Source organism: Dermochelys coriacea, chromosome 5 (genome assembly GCF_009764565.3).
Source record: "Dermochelys coriacea isolate rDerCor1 chromosome 5, rDerCor1.pri.v4, whole genome shotgun sequence".
NCBI lineage: Eukaryota > Metazoa > Chordata > Testudines > Dermochelyidae > Dermochelys > Dermochelys coriacea.
The window spans coordinates 5311534-5329792 of record NC_050072.1 but is presented as its reverse complement, the minus strand read 5'-3'; the positions used below and the strand labels follow the sequence as shown (position 1 = coordinate 5329792).

General features: G+C 44.5%; 2 protein-coding genes across 3 annotated transcripts in view; one reads left to right on the top strand and one right to left on the bottom strand.

Annotated features, from left to right (window-relative positions):
• UBE2R2 (ubiquitin conjugating enzyme E2 R2) overlaps positions 1 to 7971 on the top strand; it is a 100087-nt gene extending 92116 nt beyond the window's left edge. For both annotated transcript variants that reach the window (XM_043514829.1, XM_038401581.2), the window contains 2 exons: positions 681 to 815; positions 5707 to 7971. In XM_043514829.1, the coding sequence (XP_043370764.1) occupies positions 681 to 815; positions 5707 to 5926 (355 nt within the window). In that variant the 3' untranslated portion in view covers positions 5927 to 7971. The remainder of the gene's footprint in view (positions 1 to 680; positions 816 to 5706) is intronic.
• Positions 7972 to 15476: 7505 nt separating this feature from the next.
• The window catches only part of UBAP2 (ubiquitin associated protein 2), a 99228-nt gene continuing 96445 nt past the window's right edge, over positions 15477 to 18259 (bottom strand). The window contains 2 exon segments of the mRNA XM_038401233.2: positions 15477 to 15806; positions 17954 to 18145. Of these exon segments, the coding sequence (XP_038257161.1) occupies positions 15711 to 15806; positions 17954 to 18145 (288 nt within the window). The 3' untranslated portion in view covers positions 15477 to 15710.

Genomic DNA, 18259 nt, shown 5'->3' with positions numbered 1-18259 from the left:
CACCTTTTATTGGAAAATGGAGATTCCTCAAGACCTCATGGGAACTTATCAGGTTAAATGAAACTTTCATTGGGAAAGGTTTGACTCCTGTTTGGAATTTCTGGTCAGAGACCACATGTCTGCCATTATAGCCAATAGCTCAGTAGTTGGGGAACTCACCTGGGACATGGACTCCAGGCTCCAAATCAGGTTGGACTGGAACTTGGGTCTCCTATATCCCAGCTGAGTGCCCTAATCACTGTTCTGTGTGAAGTGTCTGTCTTTCTCTCTGGCATTTTTGTTGTTGTTGAAGAAAAACTTCAAAAGGTCTTGGGTCCATCCCAGTACTTAACAGGAACAATTTGCAGTCCTAAATATTTGCTGGATGTGAAAATTTTTTCCCCATGAATTTTCATTCTATAATCTCTCCAGTGAAACACATTCCTGTTTGGTCTATACCACCCCATTCCCTCCCCCTCTAAAACGCCTGACTAGTGGTGGTGTGAGCACATAAATCCTGTCATGCTGTTAACTCTGCTTTCATTTCAGCTGTGGGGTGTGAGTTTGCACCTAACTTTATTCAAAGTCTCAGCCCTAAACGTGTTCCTAAAATGGCAGCCTTAATTCACCTTCAAGACTTCTACCATAGCTCCATGAATGCTTAGCGCTGACCTCTCTAATGTTACTTTTTTATTTTCCAGGACTATCCTACTGAGTGTAATCTCCTTGCTTAATGAGCCCAACACCTTTTCTCCAGCCAACGTGGATGCATCAGTCATGTTCAGGAAATGGAGGGACAGTAAAGGAAAAGACAAAGAGTATGCTGAAATTATTAGGTAAAGTCTTGTTTGGGCAGGAGACACTGCAATAAGAATTCAGTTTGATGCTTCACACATCTTAAAACCACTTATTTTAAAGTTTCTTGATGAGCTTGATGCTGACAGAGCTAGACGTTGAAGGGGACATGAAAAATTACAATAGGATCATAAGAGCAATGAGTGAAATCAGTGGGGGAATCTGCTTAGCATCTTAGATATGTATACACAAATGCAAGGAGTATGGGGAATAAACAGAAAGAACCGGAAGTTAGCACATAAACTACTGGAATATTGGGGTAGAGTGATGGCCACTTCAGGAAGTGGGAGAGGAGGTGGTATTGCGTTGTACATCAAGAATATGCACGCTCGTTCTGAGGTCCAAAAGAAGGTGAGAGGCAGACCAGTTGAAAGTCTCTGGGTAAACATAGAGGCAAGAGGGTCAGGAGGGGTGACTTCATGGTATGGATCTACTGTAGACCAGCAAATCAGAAGAGGAGGTGAATGAGGGATTTCTAGAACAAATAACAGAAATATCCAACACACAAGGCCTATTAGTAATGGGAGACTTTACTAATGGGACCTTCCCTGACATCTGTTGGAAAAGTAACATGGCAAAACACATGTCCAATAAGGTCTTGGGGACAACTTCTTGTTTCAGAAAATGGAGGAAGTAACCAGAGGAACCGGCATGTGGGACTTGATTCTGACCAACAGGGAGAAATTGTTTGCAAATCTGAAGGTTGAAGGCAATTTGGGTAAAAGTGCTCATAAAATGATGGGGTTCATGATCCTAAGGAAAGGAAGGAGTGAAAGCAGCAGAATAGGAGCAGTGGACTTCAGAGGAAAGAACAAAATAAAAAAAGACTTCAGCAGACTCAGAGCTAGTAGATGGGATTCCATTGGAAGAAAATCTAAGGGATAAAGGTTCAGGAGAGCTGGCAGTTCCTCAAGGAGATGATATTAAAGGTACAACTGCAAACTATTCTTCCTATCTTCCCTTCGCATTGGAATAGAAAAGGCCAGTGTGGCTCCATCAGGAGCTCTTTAATCTGAAAATCAAAAAGGAATTCTACAAAAAGTACAAACATGAATGAATTGCTAATGATGTCTACAAAAAATGACAAGCATGTAGGGACAAAATCAGAAAGGCTAAGGCACAAAATGAGTTACACCTAACAAGGAACATAAGCCAATAAGAAGAGGTTTTTAAATACATTAGAAGCAAGAAAAAGATAAAGGAAACTGTAGGTACTCTACTTAATGGGGAAGAGAAGAGCTAATAACTGATGCCATCAAGAAGCTGGCATGTTTAATGCCTATTTGTGTCCGTCTCACTAAAATGATTAATGACTAGATACTCCACACAATCAACAAGGCGAAAGGAACACAAGCCAAAATAAGGAAGGAATGGAAGAAGCTAAAGAATATTTAGGTAAGTTAGGCATTCAAGTCAGCAGGGCCTGATGAAATTCATCCTCAAATACTTAAGGAACTAGCTGAAGTAATCTCAGAACTGTTAGCAATTATTCTCCATGAGTTCTGGAAGATGGGTGAGGTCCCAGAAGACTGGAGAAGGGTAAACATGATACCTGTCTTTAAAATGTAGGAATGAAGAGGATCCAGGGAATAAGACTAGCTAGCCTGACTTTGATACCTGGAAAGATATTAGAACAAAATATTTAGTAATCAATTACTAAGCACCTTGCAGATAATAAGCTTTATAAGGAATAGCCCGCATGGATTGGTCAAGAACAAGTCATGCCAAACTAACCACCTTTCCTCCTTTGACAGGGTTACAGGCCTAGTGGCTGGGGGGGAAGCTGTCGATGTGATATGTATTGATTTTTGGTAAACCTTTTGACTGTCACATGACATTCTCATAAGCAAACTAGGAAATGTGGTTTAAATCACACCTTAAGATGTGTGCACAACTGGTTGAAAGACTACTTTGGAGTAGTTATCAATGGCTTGCCGTCAGACTCGGAGTGCATACCTAGTGCTGTCCCATGGGGTCAGTCCTTGGTCCAGTACTAGCCAATATTTTCATTTTCATGACTTGGATAATGGAGTGGAAAGTGCCCTTATAAAATTTGCAGATGACCTCAGATTGGGAGAGCTTGCAAATACTTTGGAGGACAGGATTAGAATTCAAAATGACCTGGACACATTAGAGAATGGGCCTGAAATGAACAAGATGAAATTCAGTAAAGACAAGTGCAAAGTAGTACACTTATGGAGGAGAAATCAAATGCACAACTACACAATAGGGAATAACGGTCTAGTCTGTAGGTACTAGTGCTGCTGAAAATAATGTGGGAGTTATCTGGATCACAAATTGAATGAACCAACAACTTGATGCAGCTGCAAAAAAAAGTGATTCTGGGTTGTATTAATAGGAGTGGGGTGTGTGTGTAAGTGTAAGACACAGGATGTAATTATCCTGCTCAGTGAGGCCTCAATGGGAGTACTTTGTCCAGTTCTGAGCACCACACTTTAGGAAAAATGTGGACAAATTGGAGAGAGTCCAGAAGAGGAGAACAAAAATAAGATTTTGAAACCTGATGTGAAGAAAGGTTAAACTTGGCATGTTTAGTCTTGAGAAGAGAAGGGGGGGGGGCCGGGGGGACCTGATAAGTCTTGCAGTATGTTAGGGCTGTTACAAAGAAGATGATCAGCTGTTCTGCATGTCCACTGAAGGCAGGACAAGAAGTAATGGGCTTAATCTGCAGCAAGGGAGGTTTAGGATAGATATTGGAGGAAAACTTTCTAACTACAAGGGTAGTTAACTCTGGGACAGGCTTCCAAGGGATGGTGTGGAATTCCTATCATGGGAGGTTCTTCAGAATAGGTTGCACAAACACCTGTCAGGGTGGCTTACAGGGTGGCTTAGGTGTACTTGGTCCTGCCTCAGCACAGAGGGCGAGATTTGATGACCTCTTCAGGTCCCTTCCAGCCCAGCACTTCTAGGATTCTACGTCAGATTCACATGCGTTTTTATTTTATTTGATTGGACCAACTTCTGTTTGTTTAGCATCTCTTGCACTAATCGGTTCCATCTTGTACGTACTTAGCTGTGACATGGAGTTCCTTTCCCAGACCTGAAGTAGAGCTCTGTATAGCTTGAAAGCTTCTTTCTCTGTCTCTTCCCCCCCCCCCCCCAACAAGTTTGGCTCAATAAAAGATATTATCTCACCCACCTTATGTCTCTGATATCCTGGGACCAACACTGCTCCAACAACACTGCAAACATAAATAAGTTGTCACTTCTAACCTGAATATCTCTGGAAGCTGTTACTTCGGCTCTCTTTAGAAGGTTAAAGTTAATCTTAAAGCCATTTCTCTACCTTGGTGGCAGGAGCCCCTGCTAGCGCACCTTTAGTGTGCTATTGAAGCTGACTGCTGGCACAAAAGGGTCAACGTATCTTCTTTTGACTGCTTTGCTTTGTCAGATTGTATGAGTATTATGCCAGAACAAAGTCCTTTGGCCATTAACAAATCCCCATCTGGATCATTCTCTTTGCGCATTGCTTGTGTGGCTGGGTGAATGGTTCATTACTCATGTAACTTGGTTAATTCCATGCTTAATATATTCACTTGAGGTTGCACTCCTGACTCTCTTGTATTTTTAAACGCTGTTTCTGTCCTGTAACCTGACTTAACAAAATCTGCAGTGCATGTTTGAGCTTGAAGCATCTGTTTTAAAATCCTGCCTGTCTTTCGTTTAGAATGGTGATTCTTAGAAGTCCTTCATTCTGTCAACTCACTAGTCACTGAAGATCCCTTGTAAAGGCAGTGCTTTCAAGAGCCTCTGAGTATTGGAGGAATCTCCCTTCCCCAGGCGGTAGTGACTAGACATGAATGGAGCCATGCATGTATTTATTTAGGGCACAGTTTAGGAATATGTTGAGAGTTCTGGATTGGAGCTGATGACTGCCGATCATTAAATCAGCCTCATAGTTGCATAAGTGTTGGGGCAAGATCCTCTGTGTACAGTCCTATAGCACCAACTCACACCAGTTGAAACGGCCCCCCTGCTGTTAGGGTAAAATGTCATTCTCATTCTTACACCATCAACCCTTTCCACCTGAAGTGAAATGTGCAGATGGCCAACTCTAACTGGGAGTGTGAAGTGTCATCTCTTAAAGGTAATACCCTAGTTATCAGCTGGCTGATCCCTCAATGTTTCTGTAAGAGGGAACTGTTTACATACTCGCACCGTAATGGCTTCCAAACAGTGTTGCTAGAAAGGACTGGATAGCTGTAGTTCAAGGTAGCAAACATTTAGTCGACTGGATTTTCAAAAGCACTTGGCATTGACTTAGCTCTGTTTGCATTTACTTCAGTGGGAGCACAGCAATGCTAAGCACTTCTGAAAATGCCATCCTAAGTATAGCTGGATAAAACTTTTAGTGGAACTTAAATGCTTTTGGAGAAACTTTGAAACTGTAGCCACCAGAGGAAACCATTTGATATGTCTTTTTATTTATTTTTTTTTTAAGGACCCCATTTTGGAAAAAGGAAGTGATTTTTTTTTTAAATTAGTGCAATGAAACTTGCTACCTGTGACTAGCTTATGCAAGTCACTAATATTGGACCTTAAAAATACACTACCTTATGTTGCTGGAGTCTTGGAAGAGTTTGCTGGGACTGGTAACAATTTGTAACAACCCCACACTAATGACTGGAGGAAAACAAATTTGTGGTTTAGCTTCACTTGCTAGGCTTTTGACTCAACTGCTGGCTTCCTGTGGAATGCACGTGCTGAAATGGCTTCATTGTCTCTGTGCCAGGGATGAGGTTTATGTTGGTTCTTGGAGATTGCTCTGCAGGTGTTTGGCAGGAAAAGCTATAGCCCTCTTGGAATCCAAATCTGTGATCACATTGCTGCTTTCTCTTCTCTACCTTGCAGGAAACAGGTTTTGGCTACTAAGGCTGAGGCAGAAAAGGATGGTGTGAAGGTCCCCACTACACTGGCAGAGTACTGCATCAAAACTAAAGTGCCTTCCAATGACAACAGTTCAGATTTGCTTTATGACGACTTGTACGATGACGACATTGATGATGAAGACGAGGAGGAGGAAGATGCCGAGTGTTACGATGATGATGATTCTGGCAATGAAGAGTCGTGACCTGCTCCCTACATGCCCCTGTACTGCCCTGCCGACTCAGGCCAAAAGGGAGCAATGGTAACCTAGCAACAGTCCAGCAAAAAATACACAGGGGAAATCAACAACAAACTCTTGTCTCCTGCTCTACGGATCTCTGTTTGCTCTTTTTTTATGGACCTCTTAGAGAGAGAGAGAGAGAGAGAGACCCTTCACAGAATGTCTGAATTCTTGCATTCTTAACCCTTTCATCACTGTATTATTTCTTTAAGAAAGAAACTCCCCCTCGCGTCTCTACGAAATGTTCACAGTGAAACAGGTTTGGTCTGTGTTTAAATATTTTAATTAAACACAGTCTTGCATCGAGATGTTTAATGTATTTAAAGCTGGAATGAACCCATTGGAAGTTGGGTCCTTGGGAGTTCAGAAGTGCTGCATTTACTGGGAAGAAAAAACAAAAAAAACCACACAAAAAAGCAAATTGCCAAGGTTTAGCTGCTCCATTTACAATAATAGCGTGTGCACATTTGTGTAGCTTTGTGGTGGTGGTTTTTTCCTTTTTTTCAAGGCTTGGGGTGGAGAGTGTAAGCTACTGTGTTGAGCTTGATGGAACATGTTACTGAAAGGTACAGTATTCCTTTTCGACCTGTTCTAGTTAGGAGGTAGGTAGCCCCTGGAGCCTTGCGCCCAGAGGGCAGAATCAGCTGCCTTTTTACAAAATGTATGATATGAACCCTAAAATAAACACTTAACACTTCACATCTGTACAACTGAGCCCTGGGTGACTATTATTTTTTCAGACTGGTTGGGGTTTAGAATCACTATGCAGTTTGTTAAATGCTGCTGAGATCTGCTGCTGGCTCCCATTGTTGGGAGGGAATCATGAAAATACCAACTTAAATCCTCTCCTTCAGAATGCAGAGTTGGCCCCCTTAAAAGTGGTGGCAGGTTCAATCTGCCAGTATTAGCCCTAGGAGCATGTGTTCAGTGTCTAGAATCTGCCGTTTTCAATAAGCTACTATACCTCTGGAGAGTCTAGTCTGTGCATTAATCGTAGCTGCCAGTTGCTCTTCTCTGCACCCTGAATGCCTACTGTTGACTTTTAGCATCTTCCTTTTTGTTTAAATGGGTAAGACTAGCTGTGGGTTGGCAAATGATAGCGCCTCCCGAGACTTGCTGCTGTAGATTGTGAGCCTTGAGGCAGAATCCAAAATTCCCTTGCGCAACACAATGCACTCACAAGAACTAGAAATACCAGTCTGGCCTTCCCCAAGCTTACCCGTGGACAGACTTTCTGAATTGACTGTCAAACCAAGACTGTCCTCATTACTGGAGAGGGAAAGGGGATCCTGATAAGCTTTGCTATGGTCACATAGCTCCCAAATGCTGATGCCAGCTTGTTCATGGCTGAAGAGCTGTGTCAAAGAAGTGCATGAACCCAGATGGCTGAAGGGAGCTCTGTGAACCAGGGTTAGAAATAGCTGCTGCTAGGCTTTCAGCATGTTAATTGGGTGGTGTGCAAAGTTCAGGCAGTTCAGCAGCTCAAAAACCTCCTGCATGTGCTGGGGCGCTTTTAGCAGAAGATCAGACCTATCATCCTCAACAGTCCAGCAGAATTTGATTGCCATCACAAATCCATTGTAAAGCACTCTTGTGATTTGGCTGCAGTGTGGCACCCTGAGTTGGCCTTTAGGACTACTTTTTGCCGACTGGTTAGGACAGCATTTCAAGTGTACTGAGTCTCTCATCACTTCAAAACCTACTCTAGTGGAGTGACTCGTAGCCTGTGTGATGCTGTTCTGGCTTCAGTGGGAGTTTTGCTTATGTGGGGGGAGTAAGACCCTGAGAGGCTCCTTTAATGACATCGTGGTTGCCCCCTTGCCCTCAGGGTTTCCAGTAGCATATCACTACCTCTCACTAACCCTGCCTCCTCAAAGTTGACTAGCTTGGGAAGCCTTCTGTTAATAAAGTGAAAGCTGGGAGTGCTGGATCTGTGAGCACAAAGGCTGTGACTTCCTGTCTCAGAAGAGGGTATGTGTCCCCTGGGGGTGGGAGCTGATTTCTTATTTTTAAATAAAAGATACTGAAGCTGTTTGGAGTTGAAAGCAGTCCAGCCTCAAGTACAAGGAAAGAGCAGGAAAATTTATGCCAGGGACTGGGAATGCAGGGTTCACTTCAAAAGGTGGGTGTTTTTTTTTTTTAATGTTAAAGCCTTTTTTGCTGATGGAAACGAGGAAAACGTGGCCATTCCTTTCTGAAGGCTCCACTGTATGATCCTATCAGGAGATGGTGTGAGAGACAGTGGCACCAGCTTACTGGTGGGGGAACCCCTCCCTGTGCCCCAGGGCATGAACAGAAAAAGCACCCAATTGTGCCTTATTGGATTAAAGGCAGCCTCCTACCTAAACTTGCATCCCTCACCATTTCATCATGCTGGATACAAGATCTTCAGTCTGCCTGCCTGCGTGGCATTTCCTTAGGTGCTAATCAGTACCATCCTTCAGCAGTCGAACTGAGTTCTGCTGAGTCACAGCAGGCTTTGCCCACCCTCCTCTCCAGGAATGAGGGACCTTTTCCCTGCAGCACTTTTGGAGTGAGCAAATGGGGCTCCTGCATGAGGCATGTAGTGTAGTTACCACTAAGGCAAACAGTTTCAGCCAGAAACACACACTTCCACCTCGAGCACCTGCAGGGTACTAGCTTCTTAAAAACCAATAGGAATGTATACAGTGCAATTAGATCACAAGAACCAAGCACATATCCCTTGAACTCCTTCATGGGAATAGTTCTTGGGAAAATAACTTCCCTCTGAGACAGTTGGTGCTTTCTAGGAAAACTAACCTCACTTTTTTTTTTGGGTGTGGTGATGATGGTGAAGGGGATGGGTGTGACTTAAGATAGGGAAGCAAACAACCCAATCAATGCAACACCCTTTGTGCTGATGACTTGGTTTGAAATGAGGATACTGCATCTTTCAGGACCTTTCCCTTGTACTTTGACCGTCTTCACTGTATATTCTCCAGTGACTTGTATTCTCAAGCTTGGTGTTGTAAGATGCGTTATCATGATTCTTCTGTTACCCTTTATTTTATTTTTATTTTTATTTTTTTAAAAAAACCTGTTCCAAGAGCTCCTATGTTAGCCAAATTAACTTCTCTCCCCCTCAGTCCCCTGCAGTGTCATTGCTTGTTGACTCGCTGGTTTCCTTTCCAAGGTACAAACAACTGAAGTATGACTATTTAAAAGATTGAGGAAAAATGTGTACCTGACCTGTGTATTCTTAATTCCCCCCCCCTCCCAAATCCAAACCAATGTTGACGTTTACATTTACAATTCAAGTGCAGTTTTCAATCATTCTGAAACCAGCAGGGTGCACTAGATTTTCTTAGTAGTTTTCTTAGCTGAAAATCCTGGATATTCTCTCCCCCCCTTTTTTCCCTTCTTCCCCCAATATAATTTACAAGAAAGGATTAACTGATGCTTTTGTGTTGTCTTCCCTTCAGTAGTTTATTTTGTCTTTTCTGCACATCTGTCTACTAATAAAATGTGAAATAAAAAATATCCCTGTATTGTTACTTCCTGGTCAACCAGACCACTTTGTTGCATATGTTAAAAGCTCTGAATGCCAGCTCTTTGAAGGGGTGGTGAGGTTCTGTCAATCCTTCAGAATGGCAACACCCAGTGTTCGAAGGATTGTATATAGAAAGATTAGACCCTGCCCCCAAAATATTAGCCTTTAGCATTAATGTGATGGTGGAGAAATCCTACCTGCCCAAGAATGATCTTAGGAAAGACTGGAGAAACTGTCACTGGTGAACTACAGTTAGCATAGTCAACAAACTCATAGAAATGTAGGGCTGGAAGGGACCTTGAGGCACCTGGTCCAGCCCCCCACTGAGGCAGAACTAAGTGAAAATGGTAGTTTAAATGACAGAGAGGACTTTAATAGAGGGTGTCCAGGTTTTTTCTTAGACTGGAATTAATCCAGTGACTCAAGTGCCTAAAAGTATCTTGCTTTATACAGTGCCTAAGCATGTTCCCATTGAAGTAACAAGCTTTGCTGCTGATTTCATTAGGAGCAAAGCATGACCACAGCAAAATCTGGCTTAAGTGGTCATAGCAGACCCTGATACCTATTTGCCTAGTAGAAATGGACTTAAAACAGCTACTGGAGTGACCTGTACCTTGTCAGCTCATAAGCCAAGACCTGGCTGAAGAAGGCTGGCCTCATGGACAGGTGGTGTACTGGGTCAGATTAGCCGACAGTCCTAAACTTCAGTCTCCCTATTCCCCTTCCCTAGAACTAGTATTTGCTGATGTTAGAATGAACAAGTATACAATAGGCCTAAAATTAAATCAGGGCCAGCTAATGTTTCCTCTAGTGAATACCCACTCGCTATGACATGCAACTACTGCTAGACAATAACTTACTGAACAGTGAATGGTAGTAAACTTTGTTTTAGCAAGCAGTTCTCCCATCAATGATTGTGCTGCACTTAGTGCGAGTTGAGTTGTGTGAAGAGTGGTCCTAGGCATGACTGCTGGTAGGGGCTGGCTACTAGAGGTGTACTACATTGCCCTGGACACATTGGATTAGTATCAAAGCAAAGGGAGTACTAACTATTTGCTATATGCAGGGAACATCTGCTAAAGGCAGGTATAAATTGTATACTGGAAAAACCAGTCTTCACTAACTTGAAATTCCACTGTTCAAACACCGCTTCTGTGTAACACTGCTCTCCTTTCATTTTTGTTACTCGAGTGTTGCCTAGAGCAACCTCTGTGGACCTACTGAGGCAACATTCCCTGAGCAGGGTCAGTGCCCTGGAAAAAAACCACCATAAGACAGGAAATGACCCCACAACAAACCTAACTTTGGTGGAATATGCAACTAAAAGATACTTGCCCTCTTAGTGTTTCAGCTTCATAAGCTTAGTTTCACACCTTTACCAATTCTTCTGGACCCTAGGCTTAGGTGACAGGATCATTTAGGTTGATGAAATAGAAGAGAAGGCCTCAGCTGTACAGGCTGCATCCCTAGGCCTACCTGGGAATGTGAATCCTAAATCCACTCAAGTATATTTTTAACAGGGGTCTTCAGCCAGAAGAAAATATGATGAGCGTATTTACCTGCATTCAAGCACCTTGTCAGTAAAGTGCTTGAATGCAGGTAAATAAGCTCATCGTATTTTCATCTAGCTGAAGGCCCATGAATAACCCTGTTGAAATATACTTTGCATCTCTGGGCACTGCTCAGTGGTGAAGCTCCACCCTTGCCTGCTGCATGATGGAGGGAAGCTGGCTGCCTGTGGACAGAGGTAGGGACAAGTCACTGGCAAGTAGTGAGCCCGTCCACTGTTGGGGGGGGGGCACCACAGCTCTTAGTAGGATATTAGCCAATAGAGGAATCTCAGAGTAGGCAGTCTGGGGGGAGCATTGAGCCTGCCCCCCGGGAAGGATTGCTTGTTATTCTGCACAGGTCAAGCTGCTGCAGGGCCTGTTACTCCTCCAGCTGGAATGGACAAGACTAGCACAGAGGGACCAGGGCTGCAGGTGTGAAGACGGTGCAATCTCCAGCTCACAACAACCTGAGGGGATGGCAGCAGTGCTTGCTGTCAATTGCAGAACCCATGAAGGATTGCTACTTCCCAGGAAGGACTGCAGGGCTTCTTCTGTTTTCTAGGTAACTGCCACGCCCTTTCTCCAGAGCTCAGTGGAATTAGGCCTAGCCCTATCCAAAGCCCAGCCAAAAGGGCAACGAAGCCATGTTCTACAAAGCGATGTAGACTGGACAATAACAAGGCAGCTCAGCAGCACAGATGCTGCTAGTGCTTTTCAGTATTAATGTAGAGGAGTAATGAAAGGCAGTAGGTTCATCTCAAACTCTGAGGGTATGGCTACACTGCAATTAAACAGACCTGTGAACCCCTGAGCCAGGTGGCATAGGCTAGCTGTGCATTTTTACTTGCAGCGTAGACACTCAGCCCCGTCTAGGACCCAGCAAACATCTACACTCCAATTAAATACACCCTTAGCTGAAGTGTCCAATTGCAGTGTAGACATACCCTGAGAACTACCTGTAGCAATTAGTAGCTGAGTTATACATGTGATGACTATCACACCTGCTGGCAAGCTGGTCTCTGCATACCCAGAGCCAGCCTTAATGCCAGGTAGCTTTAAAATCTGAACTGGTACAAACCAAGGAAGTAGATTAAAAGCATCTCACACTTTTGAAAAGGGAAGGCTGACCCTTCCTGGTAGAAGCTGATTAATACATAGCCCCACTTCAGAAATCTATTAAACTATGCTGAGGCATAGACTGGTCCTCTTTCCACACCTGCCTTTAATTTGATCAGTGACACCTCCTCCTCCCTCATTTGTGCCTAGGTTCCAACTCTAAATGATTCTGTGGTTGTACCATTCATAGACCAGGTTCGCTCTCCCAGGGCTATCTCCAAGTAAACTTACTGAAAGCGTTTCAGAGTAGCAGCCGTTGTAGTCTGTATTCGCAAAAAGAAAAGGAGTACTTGTGGCACCTTAGAGACTAACAAATTTATTTGAGCATAAGCTTTTCGTGAGGTGAGCTGTAGCTCACGAAAGCTTACGCTCTAATAAATTGTTAGTCTCTAAGGTGCCACAGTCCTCCTTTTCTTTTTACTGAAGTGTGAAACTTTCCCCACCCCTAGAGGGCCTACAGCTCACAAACCACCCAATACATTGTAAATGGTGCTTAGAGAACATGCTGGCCTGCTGGAGTGTGAATTTCCAACTGGGAGCAGAGTTCTTGTGTAAATGTTACCTGTATGCACCTCTCATAGAGCCCTAAGAACCCCTGCTTAACTTTGACTGGTTACATACCTCATGAGGGAAAAAAAAACGTACTTCAAAATCTTGTCCAAGGCCTCAAAGTTCAAAGAGAATATTGCATCACTAGCTTTAACTTTCCTTCCCCCCCAGACCCCCCCCAAAAAAGGGATGTGGCTAGTGTTTACCATTCTCCGGGTACTCTATTAAAAGTCCAGAAAGATCTTCCTACCACCAAGGACCGATTTCTCCTTCTTGCTAGAAACAGTTGCAGAAAAACCAAATTAAAAGCAGTTTTCAGGCTCGAGTAGCCTTTGAAAAGTTTGGACCCCAAATTGTTTAAAATATTCCCGTTTTCCCTAAAGAAGATTTATAGATATTAGGTCATCATGATCAACACAGGCCACAGAATCTCACCCACTCACTCCTGCGATAAACCTCTTACCTACATATGAAGCTATTGAAGTCCTCACTCATGATTTAAAGACTTCAAGGAGCCAGAGAATCCTGCCAGCAGTGACTCATGCCCCATGCTACAGAGGAAGCGAAAACCTCCAGGGCCTCTTCAATCTGCCCTGGAGGAAAATTCCTTCCCGACCCCAAATATGACAATCAGCCACAGATTCATTACCTCTTCCTCAGCCTGAGGCATCTGGCAAGAAACGACCATTTCCTTCCACACGGAAGGAGATTAAGGTGTCCTGCAAAGGAACTTGGGGTGTGGGTGGTTCTGTACTGCCCTGAATCCACCCCAACAGGAGCAGCTTGCACTTAGTACCCTCTAGCAGTACATAAATCAGAGAGATCCAATTGAAGCCATCATGAAAACCCCAAGTGTCATTCCTCAGTTACACATGGGCGCTAGGGACTTCCTAAACCAGCTATAAGCAAAACATACCCTATGGAGTTCATCAGTGGCTTTTAGCACACAGGCAAAGGCCACTTCGAACCACCTCTGGGGATTTGCAGCTACACCTTGACAGGGCGTCTGTGCTCACGAACAGGACCAGAGCTGACACTTTTGGGCTGCCAGCCATTTTCTAAGATAACCCGCTGGCATTTAAGTCTTTGTATTCATTGCTTACTGTGGCCCTATTCAGTCTACGGCAAGCCTCTCTACCTGTACCATAGCAGCCTCTGCTGGCTGTAGTTCTGAGCTGAAGGCAACATTAAGAGATGCATTAGACTGTGGGTCAGAGCAGTCTGTTCTTTCCACACCTAGATAGAGAAAGATATCAGTACTGATCCCCACTGTGAAAGGAGCCAGTCACATTCTGGTGACTTCACCTTTCCCTTGAACTTCAGCCACAAAGTCCTTTTTCTTCTTTAAAAGAGCATTGGAGGGTAGCTCTTCCCTACCCTTCCTTACCAATGTCTCTTGCGTATTCCAAACTGGCTCGAGCTGCCAGAGTATCACTGCAACTGCTGTTGCATGGGCCACTTTGCATTGTCCCTCAGATTACAGGAAGATTTATCCTGGACACTGGCAGCTTTTTTTTTTTTTTTATTAAAATAAAAGCCCAACAGCTGCATTGATGAAGCCAACATTTCTGGGGCAGTAGAATGCTGAGGAGAGGACCAGCCTGAAGGCCATAAACTGAAAAGCAGGGAGGTAATACAATGAAAGAAAGGAGATGCTATTTCCACTGCACAGGGCTTAGAGTAACAGGCTCCAGCTAGCTAAATAGCTCCAGGATGAGGTGCACAGATCCCACCATGCACCCCTCAGACCTCCCTTTACATCCACTAGGCTTAACTAGCGGAGATCCAGCTTGCTACCCAATTCTAAATAGCCGGTAGTGCCTTTGAAGGCACAGACACCCCTTCTCCCCAAAACCCCTTGCCCACGCTGATGGTCTCATCCCACTGTCTGCAGGAGAGGGAATAGGAAGGGGTTTAGAAAGCTCCTTGAGTCCTTGTTAATGGAGACGGCAAACAGCAGTTATACGCTCAGATCTTTATTATTAGGTGGTAGTAGGGCTAAAAAGAAATGAAACTTCTAAAACATTCACCGTATGGTGCAGGGCAGGAAGGACCAAGAGCTTCCTCCATCAGTCTTTTTTAAAAAAAAAAAAAAAAAAAAAAAAGTGGGGAGGGATAATGAAGTTTCATCCATTAGCTCTGGGTATCCTGGGCAGGGTGGCTGGGGACAAGAAGAGGTACAAGACACAGCTTATACTTTTATTAGAAACCGCTACATAGTTTTGCCTCTATGATGCAAAGGAGGTTCCAGGACACAGCTGAATGAGCCATCCAAAGTCTCTTGCTAGAGAAACAAAAAAACCTGTCAATTTTTTTTTTTTATTTATTTAAAAATTGTGAAATAAAAAGGAGATGATGCTGCAGCCTCGTGGCCATAGTAACAAAACGTCCACGAGAGTTCGTCTTCCACACTAGAGGCGGTGGGGGGGAGGCAGGGGACAAAAGAAGGGAGAGGGCCCGCAAATCACGTTTAAGAAAGTAATGGCTACATCTGAAAGGAAAAAAAAAAAAAAAAAAAATCAAAACAGAAGACAGAACCCTGGATTTGTCTTTTGGGCCAGGCCTTCCCATCTGCCTGAACTAGGAACTGCGTTAAATAAATGGGCTCCTTCAACAAAATGGCACAGTTTGTCTCTTGACAGATTATAAAGCCCATAGAGCTTTTTTTTTAAAAAAAAAAAAAAAAAAAAAAAAAAAAAAAAAAAAAAAAGGAAGGAAGATGCCCTGATGCAGAATGGAAGTGAATAATTAATTCTCCCTACAAAGAAAATAAAACAGGCTGCAAAGATGCAGAAACCACATGTAGGCTCTATTACATTTACAAATACATACATAAATATATTACATACAACAGCAACTCAAAGAGGGAGTGGGCGAGAGCCACAGAAGGATGGCTGGCTGCAGTTCTCCCCACACAGACGTTTGGCTGAGCAGTTACTTTTTCTCCTAATAGTTCCAGGAATGGGCATCAGCTTTTTCTTCTTTCAGTCTTCCCCTGCCTCCCCCCTTCCTTGTTTCGGTTTTAGTTTGTCCAGTATGGAGAAGTGCCATAGGCGGTTTTGGTAGCCTGAGACTTTTGCTGCATGGTGCTTGGCTGATTGCGCTGGCCAGATCCACCCTGGAAAGAAATGAAAAGGGAGCACATGTTCAGATCAGAAGCCACCACGGCTGGATCCCTAATCCTGAAGCCTCAGCGAGCACACTGCATTTATTACCTTGGAGCAGTAAAAGACCTGCCTGCCCCATCCATCCTCTCAGCAGCCCTGGGGATGGCCTTTGAAAGCAGCAAGATCTCTGTTAAAGCAGGGAAATGGTGTCCCTTGGCCCCACTTTGGGGGAAGAGTTGGGAATTCCAGCATCATGCTGCCCCAGGCCTCAACAAAATCCACAAAACAGCCAAAGTGAATCCCACCAGGAACACATGGCAGAATGCTGAGTAAGCTCATTTCCACAAGGCTTGCCCCATCTGGGGCAAGTCAGCCAGCCACCTCGCTGTCCCTTTTCAGCCAGAAAACGTTCTTGTATGCTGCAGCAAGGAGATGGCTTAAGTGATTAGCTGGGAGCAATCGTTCGCTGCATGGAAGAGATTCCTTGAAACTGCACAGTGAGGGCATGGCCAGTACCCAGCTTTCTACAGGTCAATGGAATCAAAGTATCTGGATGCTCTGAGAAACGTTTTGCCACAACCTTTATGACAACCTGAACCCCAAAGGGAAGAGTCGACTCTGGATGACTGCCATTCTGGCTGTGTCACGTGATGTAATTGGACTTCAGGCCATCTCATATCTGCTTGGAAAACACCAATCTCCACTAGCACTAGAAGTCAGGAAGGACATGGGCCCAGAGTACAGGTTGTGGTGTCAGTTCCTCTCAGCATTTCAACATGCATTACAGGCAGACACTCAAGCCAAGATGCTGCAGCATTTGTCCCCTGCTGCCAAGATACCGTCCTGCCTCCCAGAACGCAGACAACTCAGCCCCAATCTAGGTGACTTTCACCACAGAGCAACTAGCGGTTTCCTCAGAAGAGGAGGAACTCGACTCAGCTGAGAAGAATTAGGATTAACCAAACTGTCCACGACCTGAAACAATTCAGCTGCCAGCCTGGGTGGAGCAGAGACCCCTCTCCCTCTCTGCTTCCTGATCACTCACAATAAAAGATCTTTTTAAAAAGATCTTTGATGCAGTCAGCTTGAGACTTCCCCAACCGGCACCCGAGCGATCTCCTCTCCTGCTGATCATCTGTTAACCAAGATAACCTAGGAGGACAAATCTGAGGCCTAGGACACTTGGAGTCACTGTGGTGACAGTAGGGGGTGAAAGACTTATTAAAGCCTCCCTAATCATTGATAGTCTGTCAAAGGAACAAGGCCACCTTCCTTCAATGCCCTCTGGGAACACTCCAGTTCCGAGAGTCTCTTAGGGCAGAGGAACAAAACACACTCCCCACCCTAAAGAGAAAAGTGTACCCCAAACTCAAACAGCAGGAGGCAATGATTGGCCCATGATCCAGGAAAATCATCCAAGTGGCTGACTCCAATGCCAGCCAACTCTAGATCAAGAATGTGACCAGCTGCATGACCTGAGCTAAGTCCATGATTTCTCTGGATAATAAGCCACACTGCAGAAAACTAATTAGAAAGGCATGTAAAACAAGGAGAGTGAAGGAAAATGTCAGAAGTTGGATGGGCAACGGAGGTCCCTCCAGGGAGGGCTGGGACACCAGAATGCACAGGCGTAAGATGTCAGACACATCCAGGGACAGGGAAATAATTTGTTATGTTCAGACTCAAAGCAGAACTTCGCATATTTTTCAAGAGACATTAACAGAGATGAAGGAAAATGAACTGGCCAGAGAAACTGAATGCAGAACCACCAGAGATACTAGGGGAGCTGGCGAGGGGGGCTTATTTTGTTGCTAGCTGTATTTCTTTTATGGTCACAGAATAATTATGATGGTTGTAAACATCTCCATGACCTGCCCAGGAAAGGAAAGTGGCAGTCTCTGCTGGCTCCTAGAGCTGCGCGTCTCTGCACTGCGATTGCGTGCACTAAGGGAAACACTACCACAAAGCCACGTTAGCCTCTTGGGAACCGGCATCTTAGTCTGTATTACCTAACGAGGTACTCTGCCAATGGGCAGAGCCAAAAGGACAGACAAGTACCTGTGATGATGGGATCAGTTTGGACACGCGCTCTGGCTGATGGTCATCTAGTTACTTTGGGCAGCAGCCTCAGAAAGGCACCAGGGATTGATAGACTCACCTGCCCATCTTGCTGAAGGTGGTGATGCAGCATCTGGGAATGAGGCTGCTGATGTGCAGGCAGGATATGCAGGAAAGGGGCTGGAGCATAACCTGGGGCAGCACCAGGGTTCAATGGCCCAGTGGATCCAAGAGCAGATGGCAGGCTGAAAGGAGGCGGTGTGCCAGCATGGAATCCCTGCTTGTCAAACGTCTGCATGGAGGCAACAGGGAAGCAGTTAGACACTTTCCTCGGCGCCCTCTGGGTGACCGAACAAGGACAAGAGTTGCCTGAACGAAGAGAACTTTAACTCTTTACCAATCCAGT